Below are 23,081 nucleotides of genomic sequence, written 5' to 3'. Positions count from 1 at the left end.
AATGTTGAAAAACAAAACCACCCAGTTGATACTGTCTTAAATGAATAGGGATTTATTCATTTTCTCACATAAGAAGTCTGTAAATAGTTGGGTTTGTGGCTTAACAATGTCAAGATCAACACCTCCTGGATTCCCTTGGCTCTCCACTGTACTTGTTGCCTCATACTCATAAGATTGCTACTGAAATGCTAGATTTCACAATTGGCTTCATGGAAGAAAGAGATGGATAAAAAGTTGGCACTAGCCATATCTCCCCTTTCCTGGGAAAGTAAAAGCTTTCTCAAAAACACCCCCAACAAACTTCTGGATAGATTTCCTCATACAGAACTGGACTCTGGTTCAGTCACATGGCCTTTCCTAGCTGAAAGGGAATCTAAAGCAAGAAATAAATGTGTTATGATTGGCTGAGACCAATCTCAATCCACTGCCCAAACAAACAGTCACTATTCTGCTAGCATTGATGAAGGACAGGATGGATATTGGATATGCAGCAAGTAGAACAACACTCTCCTCATTTTTATAATCAATATTCACTTTATTAAATTAAATTTTCATTTTAAATTAAAATACTTGTGGAACTAACATGTAACTTATTAAAATTATACATTTAAAAATTAGTGTTTCTTGTCTCTTAAAATTCATGTTTAAATATTTTTATCCTATTTATAAATCTGGCAATTTTTTTGTATGAAATAAGAACAATTACTTACACTTGTTCTAAGTTTTAATGTTCAGTTATCTTCTAAGGTTAACATAGTGAGTGTTCCTTAAATAGCGAATGCTTACTTATATAATTAATTAAGTTTCCTTAGACTTTTTGTGTTATAGTTCAGATTAAATATATTACATTCTCTCAAAAAAATTTAAATACTGGACCAGGCACACTTAGAGGTCAAATAAATGAAATCTTTCAAGGCACTTAGCTCCTTATATTTAAATGAGTATTACTATTAAAAATAGTTATATTCCTAATGTCTAAGACATAGATTGAGCATGTCCAAAGAAACTCAGTGATTATAAAACTGGTTACTTTATTTGGGCACACACAGCTTACACCAAATAAGTTATACCAAGGTATCAGTATAGTGCCCATTTCTTTACTACTCTGTATTTAGAAATATATTCCTTCCCAATGATACAAATTTACCCCATGAAACTAGGAGTTGAAATACTCATTGAAACATAATTACATCTCAGTGAGTGAGGGCACAGATTCAAAATTTGATTCCAGGATTCTAGACTGGAATGAGGGAAGCTGAGTTTGCTTCCAGAATGATTTGTCTGGAGTCAGTTTATTTATTGGGTTGAGACACCTTCTTATACAAAGGGACTTTTCAAGCCCATGTGTTTTCTTTCACATTCTCCTTAGTGAATCTGCTTTATTTATTTATTTATTTATTTATTTCAGAAGAGAAAGAGAGAGAGAGCATGAGTGGGAGGGGCAGGAGGAGAGAGAATCCCAAACAGATTCTGCACTGAGCAGGGAGCCAGACACAGGGCTCAATCTCACAAGCATGAGGTCATGACCTGAGCCGAAACCAAGAGTTGGACACTCAACTGACTGCACCATCCAGGCACCCCAGTATCTGCTCTATTTTTAAATTAAATATCTTAAAGAACTTTTATCATGTTTTCTTTCACAATTTCTTATTATTTTATTAGAATTAATGAATTCTATGACTCCCTACCCAGATTGCAACAAATCCCTTATGTAATCTCAACTCTGTCAAGAATTTCTGTTCTTATCTTTTTTTTTTCAGGACCATTGTAAAAATATTTATTAACAATGACCACCATGGGGCACCTGGATGGCTCAGTTGGTTAAGTGTCTGACTCTTGATTTTGTCTCAGGTCATGATCCCAGGGTCATGGGATCCATCCCCATGGTCAGCAGGGAGTCTGCTGGAGATTCTCTTTCCCTCTCCCTCTGCCCTTCTCCCCTGTCCCTCACCACCAGTGCTCTCTCTCTCTCTCTACAATAAATAAATACATTTTTTAAATGACCACCATACATCCCAGATCTTCTGTCCTCTGAAGTAGTATCCCAGTAGAGATTTGCTGCCACACATAGTTGCTGGCATGAATGTGTCATTGTCTGAAGATATGTTTAGCTAGGAACAATGGGCTGAGAAAAATTCCCCATCCCTACCATCATTAAAACATGCTGGAAATGTCTACACATCAAGATATTTTTGTATTTGGAAGAGAAATTTTAGAAACCATTTTAAAGATCAATTTCAGACCAATTTTCAATTTGGAAAATATGGTCATCACATCACTATCAATTTTCTATAGTCAAGGCTTTCTGGTAATCCAAATATTTGCATTAGCCACATGGGAAAAATGCTCTCTCTCCAAAATGTAGACAATTGCATATTAATAGCATTAATTTTAGAATTGAAATGGAATTTAGAGGATGAAATCATTATCCAGTGAAACTATAACTTTGCTGAAGCCCCATTCTAACTGGCTCTGGTTTTTTCATCTGTACATAAGGAGCTTGCACTTTCTGATCTCCAGGGTCCTTTCTGGCTCTCAGAGTGTGGGCCCTTGCCGACTGGATCACAGGCATCCCAGTGCCCATTGCCCAGTGCTGTTTCTTACCATTACTCAGCATACCTTCGCTGAGCCCAAATCACAGCTGATCCAGGACAGAGAACCAGGAGAATGTCTGGTGTGTGTGATTTTGTCCTTCTTCCTCAGGCAGAGGAGCTATCTGTCAAGCTGGACCCCTACATCCGGACTCAGAGGAGAGATTTGGCTGGAGAACCAACTGAGACACAGATCTGGCCCTTGATCAAACATGTGGAAGTGACTTTGCCCAGATCAGAGCTGATTCCAGAAGGGGTTGTGCTGGTGGACATTCCAGGCACAGGCGACTTCAACAACAAGAGAGATGAGATGTGGAAAAAGGTGATTCTCTTTCATGTGACTTAGTTTCCTCTTCCTTCAACTCCCCCACCCTTTCTAAAGCAACAAAGAATTTTCTGTTCTGGGTACAAAGTAGAGAAGCTGAGACCCAGAGCCGAGCTCCAAGGAACCAGGAGGCTGCTAAGGTGTTTAGTTGTAAAGAACAGAGACCTACTAAAGCAATCCCAAAAAAAGCAAGAAGGGGTTAATCAAAAGAGTATCCAAGGGTCTCCTGTGACAGCCAGGCCTCAAGGCCACCTATCAGGATAGAAGCTGCCATTTTCTCTCTGGTCCTCTGCCTGGCTTTTGTGACTGTTTCTTTGTGCATTTCTCTGTGGGGTCCTTCTTTTTCTTAGCTTCCTCTGCTTAGCCCTTAGGATCCATGTTGTGGACAATGACCACCCTAGCCCTGTCTCTATTTTTTTTTTAAGATTTTATCTACTTATTCATGAGAGACACAGAGAGGCAGAGACATAGGCAGAGGGAGAAGTAGGCTCCCTGCAGGGAGCCCAAATTGGGACTCCATCCCAGGACCTCGGGACCATGCCCTGAGCAGAAGGCAGATGCTCAACCACTGAGCCACCCAGGTGCTCCCCTAGCCCTATCTCTAAATTACATTGTGGTTCATATGCCTACAACTGTCTGATTCTAGTCTCTATGTGCTTTAATTCAGATTCCTAAGAAGGAAAATGGGATCACTTACTGCCCAGCTAATGATTAACCCTCTCTGGTTTTGGTATCCAGTACAATCAGCTGTGGCTAGAGGTGGTGGTTGAATGTCTACCCTTTCAGCCAAAATCTTGGGTAGGGTTTCACTTTCCGGCAAAGAAGTTGGAGCTGACCAGGCACCCACAGATATGTCTACAGTCAGAGAGCTATGCGTTGCGGTAGCTAAATCTGTACCTAATGATGAAAGACCGAAATATCTTTAAGAATTTATCTCAAAAAAAAATTTATCTCTTTGTTCATTTGCTTTTCATTCACAAACACATATAATATGCAAGACAATAAATTTAGCACTGAGAATGTAGTGATTATGGCCAATAATAGCAGACATTTACCGAGCATTTACTTTGTGCTAGGTACTAATCTCAGTAAAGTAAATTGCCCATCCCATTATCACCCTGGGGATTTTAACCCAGGCAGGATGGCTGGAGAGCCTCTCTGATCTTAAATCCTATTGTAATCCTATATGTTGGAACAAAGCTAAATTAAAAGATGCAGAGCATTACCTTTAATGTTAAGAAAGGTGCATGTGTGTATGTGTGTGTAATGTTTGTAAATGAATAGCAGAAGTAGAATCTTGCCTTTTAGAAGGATACCCACCCAACTGTAAACAAGAGTTTCTGCATTTACTACCACTCTTTACTACATACATTTGTGAATTGTTTGTATATTTTGGATGAACATGTATTACCTTTATAACTAAAAAGCTGAAAGCAAAATAGAAGTGTTGAATGAGAAGCAGAGCCTTCCTGCAAGCGGCTTAGAGTCTAACAAGAGAGAAGAAATCTACAGATGACTAACTCCCTGGCAAAAGCTGATATAAGAGAAGTCCAAGGTGCTATGAACACAAAAATAGAAATTACTTTCAACAAGCAGCCTCATTCCTTCAGCAGACATCCACTGAGCACTTACTCAATTTTGTGTTAGGTTTTGGATAGACGAAGACAAAGACTTGCTCTCGGCAGTCTTATAGTCCAGAAAGGAACCAATTAGTTCCATTAGTTAACAAACCACGTTACTTAAAAATGAGAGCACCAAGGGATGAGTTCTTTTTGCATGTGAAGGAAGCTTCAGAGAGGTTCCTTGGGCTTAGCTGTCACCACAGTAGACTGTTGAGAATGGGACCACTGAGCGCTGTTCTAGGCCAGAAAGCAGCAAAGACCCAGAGGAATGAAGGAGCCAAGTGTTGGGGAAAGGATGAGTCTTCCTGGGTGGCTGGAGGGAAGAGGTGTGGGGTGTAGACAAGAGAGGCACAGAAGGCAAGCCCGGAAAATTTGGGGGTTGGGCTTGAATGCTACCCTTCCTGGGGAAGCTTGGAAGACAAGAGGGGCTGGGGCATGTGTTAGGAAGAGAAAGGGTGTCTTTAGGCAGAGGAGCTCAGGAGCACAAGGCATAGGACTGGAGCTGGAAGGGGACTGGGAGGGAGAGCTGGGATCCGTAAGTCACAATCAGTCCAGCGCTATAAAAGGATCTATCAGAGAACCATCTATTCTCTGCTATATGCAAGCTTTAAATTCTGTGGATTTGTGCTAAATGAATGACTGTGGACCAGGGGAGCTTTGTGACCAGTTTGCAGCCAAGATCAGGTTGACAAGATCAGGATGCCAGCCTACAAATAATCAGTCTATGCTCTGATTTTACAGATGAAGAAGTTAAGGCTCAGAGAGGGAAAGTAATTTGCCTAAAACCACACAGCTACTGAATGGCAGAATTTGAATGAGAAAGCAGGTTCCTTCCCGGCTGGCTCCATGTCTCCCCATAGGACCCCCTAAGTGTTTTAAGATAAAGGCAGTCCCAGAGTCCTTCCCCTTGGTAAACTGCTCAGGTCCTGACATGAAGGCCCTGGTTTCTGCAGGGTCTCAGCTCTTGGAGTGGAATCCCCAGCCCTGGCTAGTTCCATGCTAGGCCCCAAGAACAACAGATTAGGGAGGCAGCCAGCCTCTCTCCCTGGATGGAGCTATGGTTGCTGCCAGTTATGATATGCTGGGCAGCCTATCAAAGGCCACTCAGAACAGAGGAGCCAGCAGATCTGGCTCAGAACACCCGCTCTGAGGAGGTCGGGCTACAGTGAAGGGTGGTTCCCAGCCTGCTCCGCTTGGCCTCAGCTCCCCTGCATTCCTGTGGTTTTGGGATATTCTCTCACAAGAAGTGACTAAAGACTCCCCTCTTTTTAGGGAGAACATAGCACAATGCCCCCTCCCCCCATCTCTCTAGCTGCTAGCCTTGCCTTCCCTAAGCTAAGACTACTATGAATTCATGTGTCTCTGTCTGCCACCTTGAAGTTGTGACATTTTAGGCATATGTCACCTGAGCACTCTGAGGCCCTTTCGCATCAGGCGAGGGGAATGGCATCCCTGCCACCCCACCCGCTCATAAGTTCAGTTGCTCTAGATAAGCTTTTTTGTGTCTTCTGCGACTCGAACTTGACCAAACCCTGGCAGTCAGAGCTTTGTATAGGGCCTGAAATGTGTACTCCTCTTCTTATGTTAATAAACATTTATTAAGCATGTGCAGTTTCCCAGGACCAGGGGAATACAAAAGTAAAAGAGGCCCTGCCATTGTGGAGCTTGCAGCCTGGTATCCTATGATCTTCCACAACCTGATTGAATAGCTAGAAGCTTCCCTAAATAGATTATAGTTTGGGAAGTGGGAGGGAGCAGTTGTTTTTATTCTCCTGCCTAAATGTGAGTTCATCCACATAGGAAGGAGGTTTTCCTAAGATTTCATTTGACAAAGGCTCCACTGCTAAAAATAAGCTTGAAACCCAAGATTTCTCAGCCTCAGCACCTTTGGCATTTTCGGCCAGATAAATCTTTATTGTGGAGGTGCTGACCTGGCATCAAAGGATGTTTAGCATCCCTGACCTCTACCCACTAGTACTTAACCCAAGTCATAACAATTAAAAATATCTCCAGAGATCACCAAATGTCCTCTAGGGTACAGAATTGCCCTGAGTTAATAACTATTGGTATAAGGCGAAATAATGACTTAATTAGCAAGTCACAAACTTGTTACACCTCTGTGTGCAAAGTGCTGTCCTGAGGAACCTCAAATAAACTCAGTCCCTGAGCTGGACCAGCTTTTTCTTTATATGGAAAAGGTGACAAGTGAAACAGTACAGTAAGAGAAATGTCACAAGGCAACATGTGATTATTTCTCACATAAAAGTTGCATATCGAATAGAGCAATACTTATGATTTTTTTAAGATGTTTATTTATTTGAGAAAGAGCATATAGCACATGAGCAGGAGGAGGGGTAGAAGAAGAGAAAGAAGCAGACTCCCCACTGAGCAAGGAGCTTGATAAGGGGCTCAATCCCAGGACCCTGAGATCATGACCTGAGCAGAAGGCAGACACTTATCTGACTAAGCCGCCCAGGTGCCCCAGTATTTATGACTTTAATAATAAATTGTAATTTCATGTTCATTGACCTTCACAACTGGGATCATAAAGTTTCTGGCTCTGTGCCCCCACATGGTGGCAGGGTGCTAAATATGCAGGGGCAGTCAAACATCAAAACGATGCCCTCTGGTGATAACTTTGGGATTGATGAATGACCAGAACCTCTTCTGGAAAAACAATAATTTTCCCTAGAAGACAACTGAAGTAAAGCAAGCCAGTGATGGATCTGGGGCTGGAGGTCTGATTTCTTTAATTCTACCAATCACTAATGCCACAAATATCTGTGAAACCTCTAGTATGGGCCAAGCACTGTGTCTAACGTGATATGTATTCCAAGCTGAAAAGTGCAGCCCATCAAATACCTCACGATCTAAGAGTGGGGTTGGGGTGGTGTAGAAAGCCAACCCTATTCAGTAACTCTGAAAGGTGCAATGGCAGGTAAATTTAGGTGCTGTAGAATGCAGAGGAGGGATGGCCAATCCATCATCACGTGGCCATTAGCAGAGTCTCAAAGGGCAAGTGGAGGTCAAGCAGAGGTTGTGGCCAGTGCAAAGGGCCTGAGAGATAAAAGAGTAAGTTACATCTGAGAAACTTCAAGAAGCTCAGTCTGGCTAGTACATGGAGAGTGCAGTGGGGAGAGATGAGAGGTGGGACTGGAAGAGAGATAGGGCAGAGCATAGAGGACATAAATGATACATTACGGGATCATGTCCTCTACAGTTGAGATGCCACTTATGTTCTTAAGCCTGTTGTGGTTATGTTTCACAGACCATTGATAAATGCTCAGTGATCTGGGTCATCAGTGACATTGAAAGAATTTCTGGAGGAAGAGCCCATGAAGACCTTCTGAATGAGAGCATCAAAGCCTGCCAAAGGGGCTTCTGCAGGGACATTGCTCTGGTGGTCACCAAGACTGACAAACTCCACCTGCCGGAATATCTAAGGTACCAAGCTGGGCTTGTAGACCTATGGGCTCTTCTGTGGGTTCCGACCACCGTAACAACAGGGCTTGGACCCCTGGGCATTATAGACCTAAGGAAGTAATGGTTGGGGATGAAAGAAAAATCTGGGTGACTTCCTAGGACATCAAGACCCTTGGATAGATTGCCTTGGGAATCTGAACATTGTGGCCCTTCTTTTGGAGTAGCTGTTCAATACCCAATAGACTGTTCCCTGTGCAGCTCTGGGCATGGGGGGCATCATGTATATGAGATGCAAAGATCACCTCCTGGAGTTGTGTGGTGTGATGGTCCTGCCCCATTTCCCACAGATATGGGACATGTAAATGCCCCACAGCTAGTAGGCACTCTGTAATACTGTCTGGCGCAGCTTTGAAGTGTCAGATTCTGTTTCAGATTTTAAACTCATTTGGAGCAAGGTTCTCAATGTTTCAGAACTTTGGCCAACAGTAACAGCATTCTTACAGAGTCATATTCTGGCAAAATTTTAATGGAAGGTAAGCATTTTAGAGTTTAATAAATGTTAAAATATGCTGATTTCCATGTGGATCTCTGTACCTCTGTAACCAAGAGACTTATAACTTACCTTCTCTGTTGGCACCCTTTGAAAATGGAAAGGGATGTTATTTACCCTTACAGCAAGTATAAACTAGTCTGTCCTGGGTCTGTGGGGCATATGGCCATCAGATATAATGTTAATGCTTCTCTGCTCTAATAAGAGCATTTTTACTGGTCACCTGTCATCTCTACCATTCCCCCACACCCACTGAAACTTGAATCTGTGTCTCCAGGAATTCACTAAGCAGAGAAAACATCTCGGGTAAGGAGATAGGCCAAGGCTTTCCCCCTAACATCTTGCTTTCATGGGCTAGGTTGGAACTTCAGCTTCACTGTTTTTGCCTGCAGTTTCCCTCACCTCGCCTCCTACCCCAGAGTGGTATCTCAAGCTCTCCCTTCAAGTGCCAACTCTGCAAATGAACATAATTCAATCAAATTTATGAAACCTTTGTTGAACACCATGGTAGGACCTGCAGATTCAGAGGGGGATAGTGCCTTGTCACTGAGACTGCTGCCATAGAAGAGGGTTAAAGGTTGTAAGAGAGGGATAATCAAAGTGCTGTGGGGACCCAGAAAGAGAGGGCTGCAATTCGACTGGGCCAGGGGGTGAGATCACCACCAACAAAACACTGAGAAATAAAGACACTTGTTTCAAGTGGACACTGCAGGTAGATCAGAAGAGAGGACATTTGTACCAAGGAAAGCTTATGTGAAGGTATTAAGGCATCACAATATATGCTGCTTTTAGGGAAAGTTCAAAGACTACCGTGACACATCAAATGAGTTAAGTAATTGTTACAATTTTCATTTCAGGGAAAGAAAAGTGAGAAATGTAAGTACAGACTAGTTTTTTTTTAATTTTTTAAGTTTTATTGATATGTAAGTGATAACAAAAACTTTACACATTTAATGTAACAGCTTAATGAGTTTAGACATATGCATGAACTAGTTATTTTTAATAATACTTTTCATGATTAATATAAAACCCAAATACATACACATTTGTATGGGCCAAATGAAGATATGCCCCCCATATTGTGCATCTTATCACGTATAACCCTAAACTCTTTACCATGCTTTCATTTCTTTTCCCCAACTAGCAGGCTATTTCAAGTCAGCGGGAGGCTGTTTTAGAAAGAAATGACCTGATAAAACTACAAAGGAGTAGAATTCTCAAGGAAAAACTCAAGGTGAGTTAACAGATTTCCCTATGTATTTTTTCTGCTTTTCAACCATTCAGATTTTCAGAAACAAACATCTATTTGGTCTTGCGTAGTAGCCACATCAAAAGCCTTGGAGCAGTTTGGAGTTAACTTAGTCCTACTGATTAGTAACTTGTGACCTCAGACAAATTACTATTCCTCTCTGAATCTCCACTTTCCCATTTGTAAAATGGGGAAATGATAACATTTACCTCTTGTGGTTGTTGGAAGGATGGAGTAAGCATATGTTCTATTGAGAAATATGTGCAGGTAAAATCAGAGATCACCACAGTGTTCAAGCGTGATTCGCTGGAGGAATGCAAAGGATGATGTGGGGACACAGAAGGATGCTCGGATCACCCTGGCAGTCAGAGAGGGATTGTTGTAGAGAGGTGCAGGGAAAACTCATGCTCTTGAGCAGAATTTTAAAGAACCAGTAGTCTTTAGTAAGCAAGGAAGTGGGAGAAAGGGCCTTCTGCAGGAGTGCTGGGAGATAAGGGCTGAGCTACTTTATTTTATTTTTTAGAAAGGCAGAGAGAGCACCTGAGCTATAGTGAGTGTGTGTAGAGGGGGCAGGGGGAGGGGTGGGGGTGATGGAAGGGCAGAGGGACAAGGAGAGAGAGAATCTTAAGCAGACTCTACACCCAGCACAGAGCCCAATGTGGGGTTCGATTTCACGACCCTGAGATCATGATATGAACTGAAATCAAGAGTTGGAGGCTAACTGAGCCACCCAGGCACCCCCTGAGCTGTTGTATTTTTCAAGCTTGAGAAATTGTTCTGCAGGAATCTTGGTATTTTATTAAATTATTTTTGTTATTCTGACTTATAAAACTCCTTACTATAATAGCCTTATACAACTATAAAACTGAAACCAATTTTAAGATAAACTATAAACAAAATGTAGAAGTGGTATATCAGAGTTAGTATAATGTGATAGAAATTTTGGTCTTGCTGAAACTAAATTTTCAGTGCTGGGTGATAGTAAAAACATATGGCCTGATGTCCCGTTCTATATTTAATCGCACTCTGTATTTTGAATTCAATTACACTGATGCAGAAAACTTCTGATGTACAATGTGGAATTGAAAATTTCAAAGCTTTTGTCTCTAATTCAGGATAACCAGACCTCGTACTTAAGCCAAAACCTTTGACCAACCAATTCTTGAATGCCGGTTTTAATGAGGCAATAACTGAATAAAGCTGTTCTTATTCTCTTTAATTGTTCTGGATGGCATTAAGGAAATATGCATCTAATGAGTACCTCATCATAATTGTTTCTGGAAACAAAACACAAATACTTCAATTTGCAATTCATAACTATATTTATTGCTAATAAATATGGCACATCGGTGTGTCTGAGATAGGGTCTGGACAACAGTGACTCAGCTTGCAGGGTGACTATCATTCTATTACCATGCAAGTCTTTTGAGGTCTGCACCCCTATACCTCTGATGGCCAGGTAATATCTTAATTCTCCAACCACTTTACTTCAGTCTGAAGTATTGTGAAATCTTCACTTGTACTGCATGCCTTCACTTGGAGCAAATTTAATCTTAATTGTATTTGGGTTTTATATTAATCATGACGCTGATTATAATGTGGTCATCCATATAGATCTCTATGCTTATATTGTATTATAAAAATAAAGATTGGGAAAATATACTGTAAGAAAAATGACAGATCCCTGAGATTCCATTTATAGGCCTTAGTCTGGAAATACTATGTATTTTAGAAAGATTGTTTTCTCAGCATTCAGAAGAATGGATGAGGGGGCAGGGTGGTGAAGATTGGATGCAGAAAGACCATTTGGGAGGCTTTTTCTGTAATCCAGCTGGAAGTGCTAAGAGCTTGAGCAAGGCAGTCATTTATAGGAGTGGAGGAGAGGAGATGCGTTCAAGAGATGTCAGGGAGTTCATATCCACAAGTCTTGTGGCAGGTGAAAGAGAGCTGGGTGTTTACATTCTCAGGTACATCCTTTGAGCTGATTATCACACAGCATTTTACCTTTGCATGACGACACCTATAAAGAAAACCATACTCCTCCTCCTATGTGTCTCTCCTTTCCTCTCATGCTTTAACACGCTCACACTACTTCTTTTTTTAAATTTTTCTATAATTTTTTTAAATTTTTATTTATTTATGATAGTCACACACACACACACACACACACACAGAGAGAGAGAGAGAGAGAGAGAGAGGTAGAGACACAGGCAGAGGGAGAAGCAGGCTCCATGCACCGGGAGCCCGACGTGGGATTCGATCCCGGATCTCCAGGATCGCGCCCTGGGCCAAAGGCAGGCGCCAAACCACTGCGCCACCCAGGGATCCCCTTCTTTTTTTAAATTGACATATAGTTGGCACACAATATTATGTTAGCTTCAGGTAACATAACATACTGATTGGACAGATCTATATATCACAACACGATCACCACAAAATAAGTCTGGTTACCCTCTGTCATCATGTTAGTACAATATTAGTGACTATATTCCCTATGCTGTACTTTATATTCCCATGACTTGTTTAGTTGGTAACTATAATTTTGTACCTCTTAATTCTCTTCACCTATTTTGCCCAACCTTCCATCCCCATTCCCTCTGGCAACCACCAGTTTGTTTTCTATTTCTGAGTCTCTTTCTATTTTGCTTTGTTTGCTCATTTGTTTTTTTTTACATTTCTTATAAATGAAATAATATGGTATTTGTCTTCCTCTGACTTATTTCACTTAGTGTAATTTCCTGTAAGCCCATCTGTCTTGTTGCAAATGGGAAGATTCTATTCTTTTTTATGGCTGAATAATATTCCACTGTATATATGTATAACATATCTTCATTCATCCATTAATGGACACTTAAGTTGCTTCCATATGTTGGCTATTTATAAATAATGTTGCAGGGAACGTGGAGGAGCATATATCTTTTCAAATTAGCGTTTTCGTTTTCTTCAGATAAATACCCAGAAGTAGAACTGCTGGATCATTTGGTATGACTATTTTTAATTTTTTTCAAGAAACTCCACATTGAAAAAAAAAAGAACCTCCACATTGTTTTCCACAGTGGCTGCACCAATTTACAATCCCACCAACAGTGCGTGAGGGTCCCTTTTTTCCACACCCCCACTAACACATGTTATTTCCTATCTTTTTGATACTAGCCATTCTGACTGGTGTGAGGTGATATCTTGGGGTTGTAACTAGCATTTCCATGGTTATTAGTGAAGTTCAGCATTTTTCATGTGTCTTTTTATCATCTATATGTCTTCTTTGGAAAAATGACTATCCAATTCCTCTACCCATTTTTAATCGGATTCTTTGGGGTTTTTTGGTGTTCCCTTGCATGGGCTTTTTACATATTTTAGATATTAACCCCTTATCACATATAGGATCTGAAGGTATCTTCTTCCATTTAGTAGGCTGCCTTTTTGTTTTGTTGACAGTTTCTTTCTCTGGGCAAAAGCTTTTTACTTTGATGTAGTCCCAATTTTATTTTTGCTTTTGTTGTCTTTGCCTGAGGAGACATATCAAAAAAAAAAAAAAAAACACTGCTAAGACCAATGTCCAAAAGTTTACTGCCTATGTGTTCTTTTAGGAATTTTATGGTTCCAGACCTTATTTTTAGGTCTTTAATCCATTTTGAGCTTATTTTGGTATATGGTTTACGAAAGTAGTCTAGTTTCATTCTTTTGCATGTAGCTGACTAGCTTTCCTAACACCATTTATTGAAAAGGCTGTGTTTTCCCAATTATATATTCTTGCCTCTTTTGTTGTAGATTAATTGACCATACAAGTATGGGCTTATTTCTGTGCTGTCTACTCTCTTCCATTGTCTATGTATCTGTTTTTGTGCCAGTATCATACTGTTTTAATGATGATAGTTTTGTGGTATGGTTTGAAATTGAAATCTGGACACATGATATCTCCAGCTTTGTTTTTCTTTCTCAACATTGCTTTGGCTATTTGAGGTCTTTTGTGGTTCCATACAAATTTTAGTATTATTTGTTTTAGTTCTGTGAAAAATACTGTTGGTATTTTGATAGGGATTCCCTTGAATCTGTGGATTGCTTTGAGTGGCATGGACATTTTAATTATATTAATTCTTCTAATCCATGCTAACACACTTAACAACACTTCTGACACCAGTGTTGGAATTTTTTTCCCACACCAAGCAATTCTCTGTGACACCAGCACGGTGTTCTATGATTATTTTTTTTTTAAGTTAACATATAGTGTATTGTTAGTTTCCGGGGTAGAATTCAGTGGTTCATCAGTTGCATATAACACCCAGTGCTCATTACATCCTATGCCTTCCTCAATGCTCGCCACCCAGTTACTACATTCCCCCACCTGCTCCCCTTCAGCAGCCCTCAGTTTGTTTCCTGTAGTTAAGAGTCTCTTATTCTTTGCCTCCCTTTCTGTTTTTATCTTATTTTCTTTTTCCTTCCCTTCCCCTATGTTCCTCTGTTTTTTTTTCATAAATTCCACATATGAGTGAAATTATATGGTATTTGTCTTTCTCTGATTGATTTATTTCACTTAGCATGATAGCCTCTAGTTCCATCCATGTCATTGCAAATGGCAAGATTTCATCACTTTCTAATGACTGAGTAATATTCCATTGTATATATGTGCCACATCTTCTTTATCCACTCATCTTTTGATGGGCATCTGGGCTTTTCCATATTTTGGCTATTGTGGACACTGCTGCTATAAACATTGGGGTACATGTGCCCCTCTGAATCACTATTTTTGTATCCTTTGGATAAATATCTAGTAGTGCGATTGCTGAGCCATAGGTAGGGCATCCTACAATTTAACTCAAGCTGAAAATATCTTCCTGGACATAGCATTGGATCCCACAGGTTAAGGGATCAGTCCCATAAGACTGCCACCTACTCAGTTGCCAACTGCAAATGATAGGTCCCCAGTTTACTCACAGTTTATGTCTGATTTGGCAACAAATTGAAGGTTTTTATGACTTCTTCTCCCTTGGATTCGATTATTTGTTGGAGTAACTCACAAGATGCAATGAAATAATTATATTTACCAGTTTTTTAATATAATAAAGGATAAAAGCTACAGATGAACAGCCAGATCAAGAGATATATAGGGAGAGGTCTGGGAGGAGTCCAAATGCAAGAACTTCTGTTTCTGTGGAGTTGGAGTATGTCACCGTACCATTATGTATTTGCCCACCTGGAAGTTCTCTGAACCCCATACTGTTGGAGTTTTTATGGAGGCTTATTCACATAGGCATCATCAATTACTCTATTTCTAGCCCCTCTACTTCTCTGGAGAATAGGGTGGGGGGTATGTGGGATGGGATTGAAAATTTCAAAATTCTAATCACTTGACTTTTTCTGTGATCAGCGCCCTTTCAGGCACTCACCCAGAGTTGCCTCATTAGAAAAAGAAGACACTCCTATCACTTAGGAAATTCCAAGGGATTTAGGATCTATGTCAGGTACTAATGTCAAAGACCAAATATTAGAACAACAGATGCTTCTGGTGCTCTTATCACTTAGGAAATGATGGTGGTTTTAGGAGCTCTGTGCTGAGAACTGGGATCAGGACTAATATTAGAACTGAAGACTATCCTAGCACCCCAGTTTATAAGGAATTTAGGGGCCTTGTGTCAGGAACTGGGGACAGAGACCAATACATATATAGTCCTTCTTATTACTATTCCTTATTTTACTTAGTTTGAGGACTGTGATGGACTCTTGACTTTTCACAGAATTACTGTGTTCTTTTTGGTATTCTAGTTCGCCTCTTGGCCAGTGAGAGCCTATAATTTAAGCTGGTTTATTTTCACCTTACCCATACATTTTCAAAACATTTTTGTCTTTGGCAACAACAAGATGTTCAGACTCCTTTTATTTTTCCCTTCCCCAAGATGTGGACCTACTACTCTCAAGTAAACTTGGGTCTCTTTTATTAAAGAGTACTATTAAAAATAAAAGTTGGGGTGCTAGGGATTCATATCAAATGATTTCATACAGGCAAAAGAAGTGGGCAGGGTGGAATCACTGCAAAATTATTATTGTTTTTGTTTTTACTGCAAAATTATTGTAATGAAAAAGCTAGAAAAGAGATTATTTTGAAAATGGGGTCATGATTTATATTACTGACCTTAAGCTAACTCCAGCTTCACTATCCCCCCTTTTGATTCTGCTTTCATCTAGTACCCCTCATATTTTGAGCTGTAGACTTTCTCCTCTCTCATATGTAATATCTTCTTACAAATTTTAATATCTATGGTGCTATACACTGTAGTAACAAGCCATGTGTGTAAATTATAATAGTGACTAATCTTTCTATAGGATAATTCAATGAATATCCACTCACCTCTTGGATCCTACTTTCCAGCTATAACTGTTTCTACATGTCTTCTATAGTAATATAGAACCTGCACACTGTAGTCACTTCATTGATACTATAAAAATATTTCTCTGTACTATCATAACAAGCATAAATGTTAACTAATATTCAATAGTTTTTGGAAGTGGTATACAAAATTTATAGCAAGATTTTTTTTTATAGCAAGATTTTAAATAATGTAAACACCTAGATACAGTGAGGCATACTCCTTTCTTTCAAATGTTTTAAAACCCTGCTTAAATTTAATTCCGCGTTAGTTTTATCTCCCAGTAGAAAATAGTTTCAACATTCTCTAAGCTTTTGTTGCTAGACTCAAAACTCTATCAGAAGGGAAAAAGGTTAACCTTGTTAGATCCTTTGTATTATTTCAGCCTTGACTGTAGTGTGTGGGGCTTCTGGAAATCTACCCTGTCATCTCTATTCCAGCCTTAACTACATGGGCTTACAGCGTGCCAAATATGTGGTCTCTTGCCTCTCCCAGTGGACTACTCACTCAGCTCTTTGGTATCTTTGCATCAGAAGGATATTGACAACTCTATAGTTTTCTACTGCTCCCAAACACCCATACACACACACACACACACACACACACACACACACACACACACATCCTTTACGGTTTTTCTCTTTTCTTTCTTTCTTTTTTTTTTTTTTAAAGATTTATTTATTTATTTATTTATTTATTTATTTATTTATTTATTTGAGAGAGAGAGAAAGAAAGAGAGGCAGGAGGGGGCAGAGGGAGAGTTAGGGAGAAACTGTAGCAGACTCTGTGCATAGCACGGAACCCCATGTGGAGCTCCATCTCACCACCCTGAGATCAGGACCTGAACCAAAACCAAGACTCAGACATTTAACTGATTATGCCGCCCAGGTGTCCTTTATTTTCTTTTAAATGAGAATAATGAAAGATTATGGAACAATATTTGTGTATAATCCTAGCATAACTTCTCTGTGATGATGATTTTTCTAATCATAAAAAAGACTTTGTCACATCCTTAATTCCTTGACATTTGAAACTATGATGTACTTAAGTGTTACTCTGCTTTTAAATGTGTCTGATTGCTCACTAACCACCCAGCTAAGAACCTTGCACTTTCACAGCACAGTGTTGTTTTGGGTAGGTAAATATTTAACAACCAGCTCTCTGTTTAAAAAGAAGAGAAACAAACCACCTAAAAAGGCCCTGATTTCTAGCATTTGCTGATTCCTATGATGTAATACTCCCACCATGGCAAATTTCAAGCTACTGGAGTGATGTTGCTAAACATGGGGTTGGGGAGAGCTGTGTACAGTCGGCTCTCAGGAGCTGGTACAACTGACTCTAGCATGTCACTGCCTTTGCTGGAATTGTGCTCCCCACCTGACCCCCTATGTAGCACCCTGGAGCTTTTCCCCTCTCTGAACATTTCAGTGCACTTTGAACTATTTTCTCTATACATTTTCTTCTATAATTGCTATTTTTAACTCCCAAGATTATAGTTTCTATGTAGCAGTTTTCTTATAACCTTGTGAAGTATGGACAGATGGGAACACCTGCCTTATAGGTGTTGTGTGTTCCTTAAAGGGCTCTTGCAGGATTGAAAGTGAGTGAGCTGAAATTTGCTAAAGGTTCTTGTAAGACCTGTGCATCGTTTCCTTCACCATGTTTGAGTTATTCTGTTCCCTGTGTACCTCTCTCACTTCAGAGAAAACTGCCCACTGACTCCAAGGTTCTGAAGACCTCAGATCTGGTATATACAGTCAGCGCCCAGGAGTACTGGCAGCCGGCTCTCCTCACTGAGGAGGAAACTGGTAACTTACATATATTTTTTTAATCTCAATCACTAGAATTCCCAAGGTTAAGCCTGGCACCCTGAATTTCTCTCTCTAGAACTTTCCATGCTACATTTCCAGCTTGTCACAGTTTCTATACCTATTAGCAAATATATTTGTTTTTCTCTCTGCATTGTTGTGGCACCTGAGGCTACAGTTCTTCTTTCATCTAAATTTTACCAAAATTGGTAGAGGTCAGAGATTGGGTTGTCATTTCCTAAGTATTTGGCTTGCAACTCCTCACTCATCCAGCTACAAGTATTAGAAGTATTTACCAAGCATCTATTGTATGCTTTGTCTCTGAGGAGGAAAAAACAGATGATGTGACCGCTTTCTTCATAGAACTTAAAATCTAGATGAGGAGCTAATACTAAGCTCCTTTAATACTAAGTGTAAAAATCAAAGGAAAAATAAGGCTTAGTTAAATGGTGCTGTGAATTAAATAGAATCCCAGAGAACCTAGAGGTCTGTGTGACTGGAGCACTCAGTGCAAAGTGGGCAAGCAGGCAGGATCTGAGCTTGACTTTGACCCGAGCTTAAAATGGCTTAAGACACGCATGCGTTTTACCTGACATGTCGGCATGGGAGAGGAGGCAAAGGGGCAGAAGGTGTAAAATTTTCCTAGAAATGGGGGAACTTCTTGAACAAGAATATAAAAGAAATAATCATAATGGTATACACAAGGAACGATATAGAAGAATTTCTACTTTTGGGAATAATGGGGAAAAAATAGGATGACACCTGTTGTCTTCTGACTAATAAAAAGTTAGGACTAAGATGAATTTCTATTTTTTTAAAATAAATTAATTTTTTATTGGTGTTCAATTTACCAACATACAGAATAACACCCAGTGCTCATCCCGTCGAGTGCCCCCCTCAGTGCCCGTCACCCATTTACCCCCACCCCCCGCCCTCCTCCCCTTCCACCATCCTTAGTTCGTTTCCCCGAGTTAGGAGTCTTTTTTTTTTCTCCCTTCCCTTATATTCCCTTTCACTGTTATTTATATTCCCCAAATGAATGAGAAGATAAACTGTTTGTCCTTCTCCGATTGACTTACTTCCCTCAGCATAATACCCTCCAGTTCCATCCACGTTGAAGCAAATGGTGGGTATTTGTCGTTTCTAATGGCTGAGTAATATTCCATTGTATACATAAACCACATCTTCTTTATCCATTCATTAAGATGAATTTCTAATCAAGAATCCCATTCAGCAGAGACTCTCATCTGTCCTATAGGAAGCATGAAAGAATTTCATATTATGGGTTATTTGATGTTGATGGAAAAGTCTAGAAAGGTGGAAGAGCTGAGACTGGGATTATGAGCATCTTCGGTTCAATTCTTTATAAGTAGCAATCCAGAGGGAAGTTCCAGTGTTTTTTTAAAAATATTTTATTTATTTATTCATGAGAGTCACAGAGAGAGAGGCAGAGACACAGGCAGGGGGAGAAGCAGGATCCCCATAGGGAGCCTGCTGTGGGACTCAATCCCAGGACCCTGGGACCATGCCCTGAGTCAAAGACAGATGCTCAACCACTGAGCCACTCAGGTGCCCAAGTGCCAGTGTTTTTAACCAGTCTGCATTCTTCTACTTAGTTTGACTTGTACCACTATATGAAATTAATATTCATCATTGCTGACCTACCATTCCTTTTGGTTGATCGTAGACCTGGAAAAAATAGCCCCAGAAAAGTTGCTGTGTTGGGCAGTCAGCCCACATAGGACCTCAGCTGTAGCTAATTTAGGCTGCCATTCTGATCTGTTAATTTTTGTGAATTCTCTTTGCTGTGAACTCTGGCTTTCTGAAATTGTTTGTGCTGTCTGTGAATTCCAGAAATCCCCAGATTAAGAGGCTATATCAGGAAAAGACTCCTGGACAAGAAGAAGAGGATGGTGACCAAGTATGTGACTGAAGCCTTTGGTTTATTGCTTCTCACAGACAGTTTCAACTGCATGGAACATCTGCCGGTATGAGAGATGATGTCTATGAGTGTGCTCTACCCCCTAGCCTGAGCAGAACATTCCCTTTTACCAAATTAGAACAATAACATACGATAATTTTTCTTTTCATATCAAAGGAAGATATCAAGCTCAGAAAATTTTAAAAAGACAAAAAAGATAATTAAAGGGTTAAAATGGTGACATTTGAGTGAAAAAGAAAGAAATACTATTTTACCTAAGACAGATGGGTTTAGAGGAAAATGTAGAAATGATTAGCATCTACTTTCATATCTCCTGAGACTTTGAACAAGATGGAATGTGTTTAAGTGATAACAGAAGTGATTTGTTTTGTCCTAATAGAATACTGACAATTCTTGGTTATATTATAGAGGCTGTATGGTTATTCATATAGTCCAAAAAAAATGACATTTGTCTATGGATTTCATTTATACCCTGGTGCTGTCAGAATCTCAAACCCCGAGCAGCCTAGTGCAATAATGTGAGAGGAAGGGAGCTGGCAGGGACATTCAGCAAAGAGCTTAGATATATATCTTCACAATCTGGAATGCAGGACTTCTGAATGACCAGTTCCAAATTACTCTTCTCATAATAATGGAAACATTTATCTCGTTGGTGGATGATGTATTTTTTTATCCTAAAATAAGATGGACTGACTGCTAAATTAGTGGTGGAGGAGAGTTTTGGAGAAAAAATTTGGTGTTGCAATCAATCACCAACTGCACTGCTTCTTTGTGAGGAATGAATATACAAATGCATAACCATATGTTAAAACAGAACTCTTACCCACAGCCTGCAGCAACTTGCCTAGGAAACCAACTACTTATTTACCATAAACAGCTCAGGAGGGCAGTCTGCTGTAACTTAGACTCGTAGGGAGTCAGACTGCTATCTCTAGTAACAATCCAATAAGCTAAGCAATAATGTCTGTAACAATCAGCCCCAAATGGGCTGATTGGTTAATAACTGATGGTTTCCCTAATCTTCACCCCTGCTTCCAACCAGAGAAGCCAAACATGCACCCTAATGGACCACATGGGACCTTCACTTCTAGTTAGCCCATCAGGCAACCCCTATGCCAGTGGCCTCTGATGAGGACATGGTTGAAGCCTTCCCACTCCTCTGGCTGCCTTTGACTCTCTGCAAAACACAAGTGATGGTGGCTGACTCTCTTGCTATAGCAAGCTCTGAATAAATAAATAGTTTTGCATGTTCTCATTTGGTTGGTGTTTATTTCCTTACTATCTTACTTACTATCAACCATCAGGTTTTCCCAACCAAATTGTCCATTTTTTGTTATACCAAAAAGGAAGGGGCAAAGAAAGTGAACCAATAGGGCTCTATGAACATTTAAGGGGCTGGTCCCAAGAATATGGGAAGGTACACTTGGGCTGGCCCTATGGCATGGTCAGGGGAGGCAGATAATGGAGACCTGGCTTCAATGTGGTAAGGAAGCAATGCCAACTATAGATGGTCTTTGCAGTTTTGGTCAAATGTCTGCATTTAAGTATTCTATATAAAAGTGACATATTGAGCAAGGTTCCTTGTCTTTTTCATCATATTTCTTATGCTTTGATTTGGCCTACTTCTGTGAGAAACAATGACAACAACAATAAGCTCCTGGAACCTGAGATTTTCTAATTTAACTTTGCACTCTGAAATACCAGGGGAGCGTTTGACCTTCTAACTTCCTGAAAATGCTCTTCAGGGTGAAAATTGCCTCACTGCCCAGTAAAAGATTGCTTTTGGAAGTGCTGGTGGAAAACAAATCAGATATGGTGCTCTGTGTGGTTGGTTTGTTTTACAAACACAAGGACAAGGCATTTTGCAATTAAACTGAGGAGTGCCTGCCCTTTGTGCTCTTCTCTGCTAAAGTGGCCCATGTGGAAACTCAGTGCCATTCTCAAAGCCAGGCTGTAGCAACAGAATACACAGATGAAGGGTCTGGGTGGCACTTCTGGGGTAGCCCTTACATAGGCATTAGCCAGCATTTTTCATCAGAATCTTTTGACCTCAGATATTGGTCTCAATCTTAGTTCATTGATGGAAAGTTGGAAAGCAAGAGTTTTTGTTATTTCCTTTGCTTTTTTAATAGATCAAACCTAAACATGTGGTGATTGATCATTTTTTAAGATTATGACTCAAACCAAAAAAAAAAAAAGAGTCTGAATATTTAGCAATTCTAAGTGAACAGGAATCTAGTCATTATTTTTATGAATCAGTAGGAAGTTAATTATGACATCTCAATGTCAAATGAACCCTGCATTTATTTATAGTAGATGTAAGATTTTCCCCTTCTTACTGTTTTTTATTCCCAGACCTGCCCTTATACTTTTGTTTATTTAACAACGGTTTGTGGAATGTGCGACTTTGTGAGAATCTTGCCCATAGAGTTTCTGTTGGTGACATCTTCCTTATTTCCTTTTGATCACCAGTGACACCACAAACTCAGAAGAATCCAGAGGGCACTCGGAAAGAAAAGTATGGCATATAGAATTCTTACTAGTGAAAACCTATGAGAATCCACAGGGTACATCTAAAGCTGAATAGTCTCCATAAGCTCCAAAACTCATGTACTCTAAATCTTGCAGAGTGTGGGAATTTGAGACTTTTCAGGAACATTCAGCCTCATTCACTTCAGTGCAATCGAGATCTAGAAAAGCTAAGTCGTTTATAGAAGGTCATGTATCAATTTGAGAACAATCTTTGTCATTAGCTTTGGAATAGAATTTAAAAGCTCACATTATCTAGTAGTTTCTCTATGGTGTTCATTCACTCTAAAATGTTTATCAACTGCACACCCTGTGCAATGTTCATTCACTCCAAAATGCTTATCAACTACACACTCTGTGCCATGTCTCGGAATAAACAAAAATGAATAGCACAGTCCACAATCCTTTAGCAAGTTCCTAGTCCAGGGGATGAGACAGACATAGCACAGCAAGAGGAAGGCTGTACAAAGGGGTGTACTAAATTCAGTGGAAACACAGGAAAGAGAGCCCCAGTGCCACCCAGGGGAGTCAGGGAAAGTGATCACATGGGGAGGCTTTTGAGCTTTGTCTGGAAGGATGGGAAGCATGTGCAAAGACATGGGGTCACAAAAGGGATGACACATGGATGGAGAATGGTAGCAAGTTCAGGAGAAGCTACCCTAGGATGGGATGATGTTTTG

General features: G+C 40.1%; 1 protein-coding gene across 5 annotated transcripts in view; it reads left to right on the top strand.

Annotated features, from left to right (window-relative positions):
- The window catches only part of NUGGC (nuclear GTPase, germinal center associated), a 57,900-nt gene that overhangs the window by 20,849 nt on the left and 13,970 nt on the right, over window positions 1-23,081 (top strand). For 4 of the 5 annotated variants that reach the window (XM_041768052.1, XM_041768054.1, XM_041768051.1 and 1 more), the window contains 6 exons: window positions 2,704-2,913; window positions 7,807-7,982; window positions 9,369-9,387; window positions 9,656-9,745; window positions 17,825-17,930; window positions 19,785-19,918. In XM_041768052.1, coding sequence (XP_041623986.1) covers window positions 2,704-2,913; window positions 7,807-7,982; window positions 9,369-9,387; window positions 9,656-9,745; window positions 17,825-17,930; window positions 19,785-19,918 — 735 coding nt within the window. The remainder of the gene's footprint in view (window positions 1-2,703; window positions 2,914-7,806; window positions 7,983-9,368; window positions 9,388-9,655; window positions 9,746-17,824; window positions 17,931-19,784; window positions 19,919-23,081) is intronic. The other variant, XM_041768053.1, reaches the window with a different exon arrangement.

This window comes from Vulpes lagopus, chromosome 8 (genome assembly GCF_018345385.1).
Source record: "Vulpes lagopus strain Blue_001 chromosome 8, ASM1834538v1, whole genome shotgun sequence".
NCBI lineage: Eukaryota > Metazoa > Chordata > Mammalia > Carnivora > Canidae > Vulpes > Vulpes lagopus.
The sequence above is the reverse complement of the archived record's forward strand: the minus strand, read 5'-3'. Positions and strand labels throughout refer to the sequence as shown.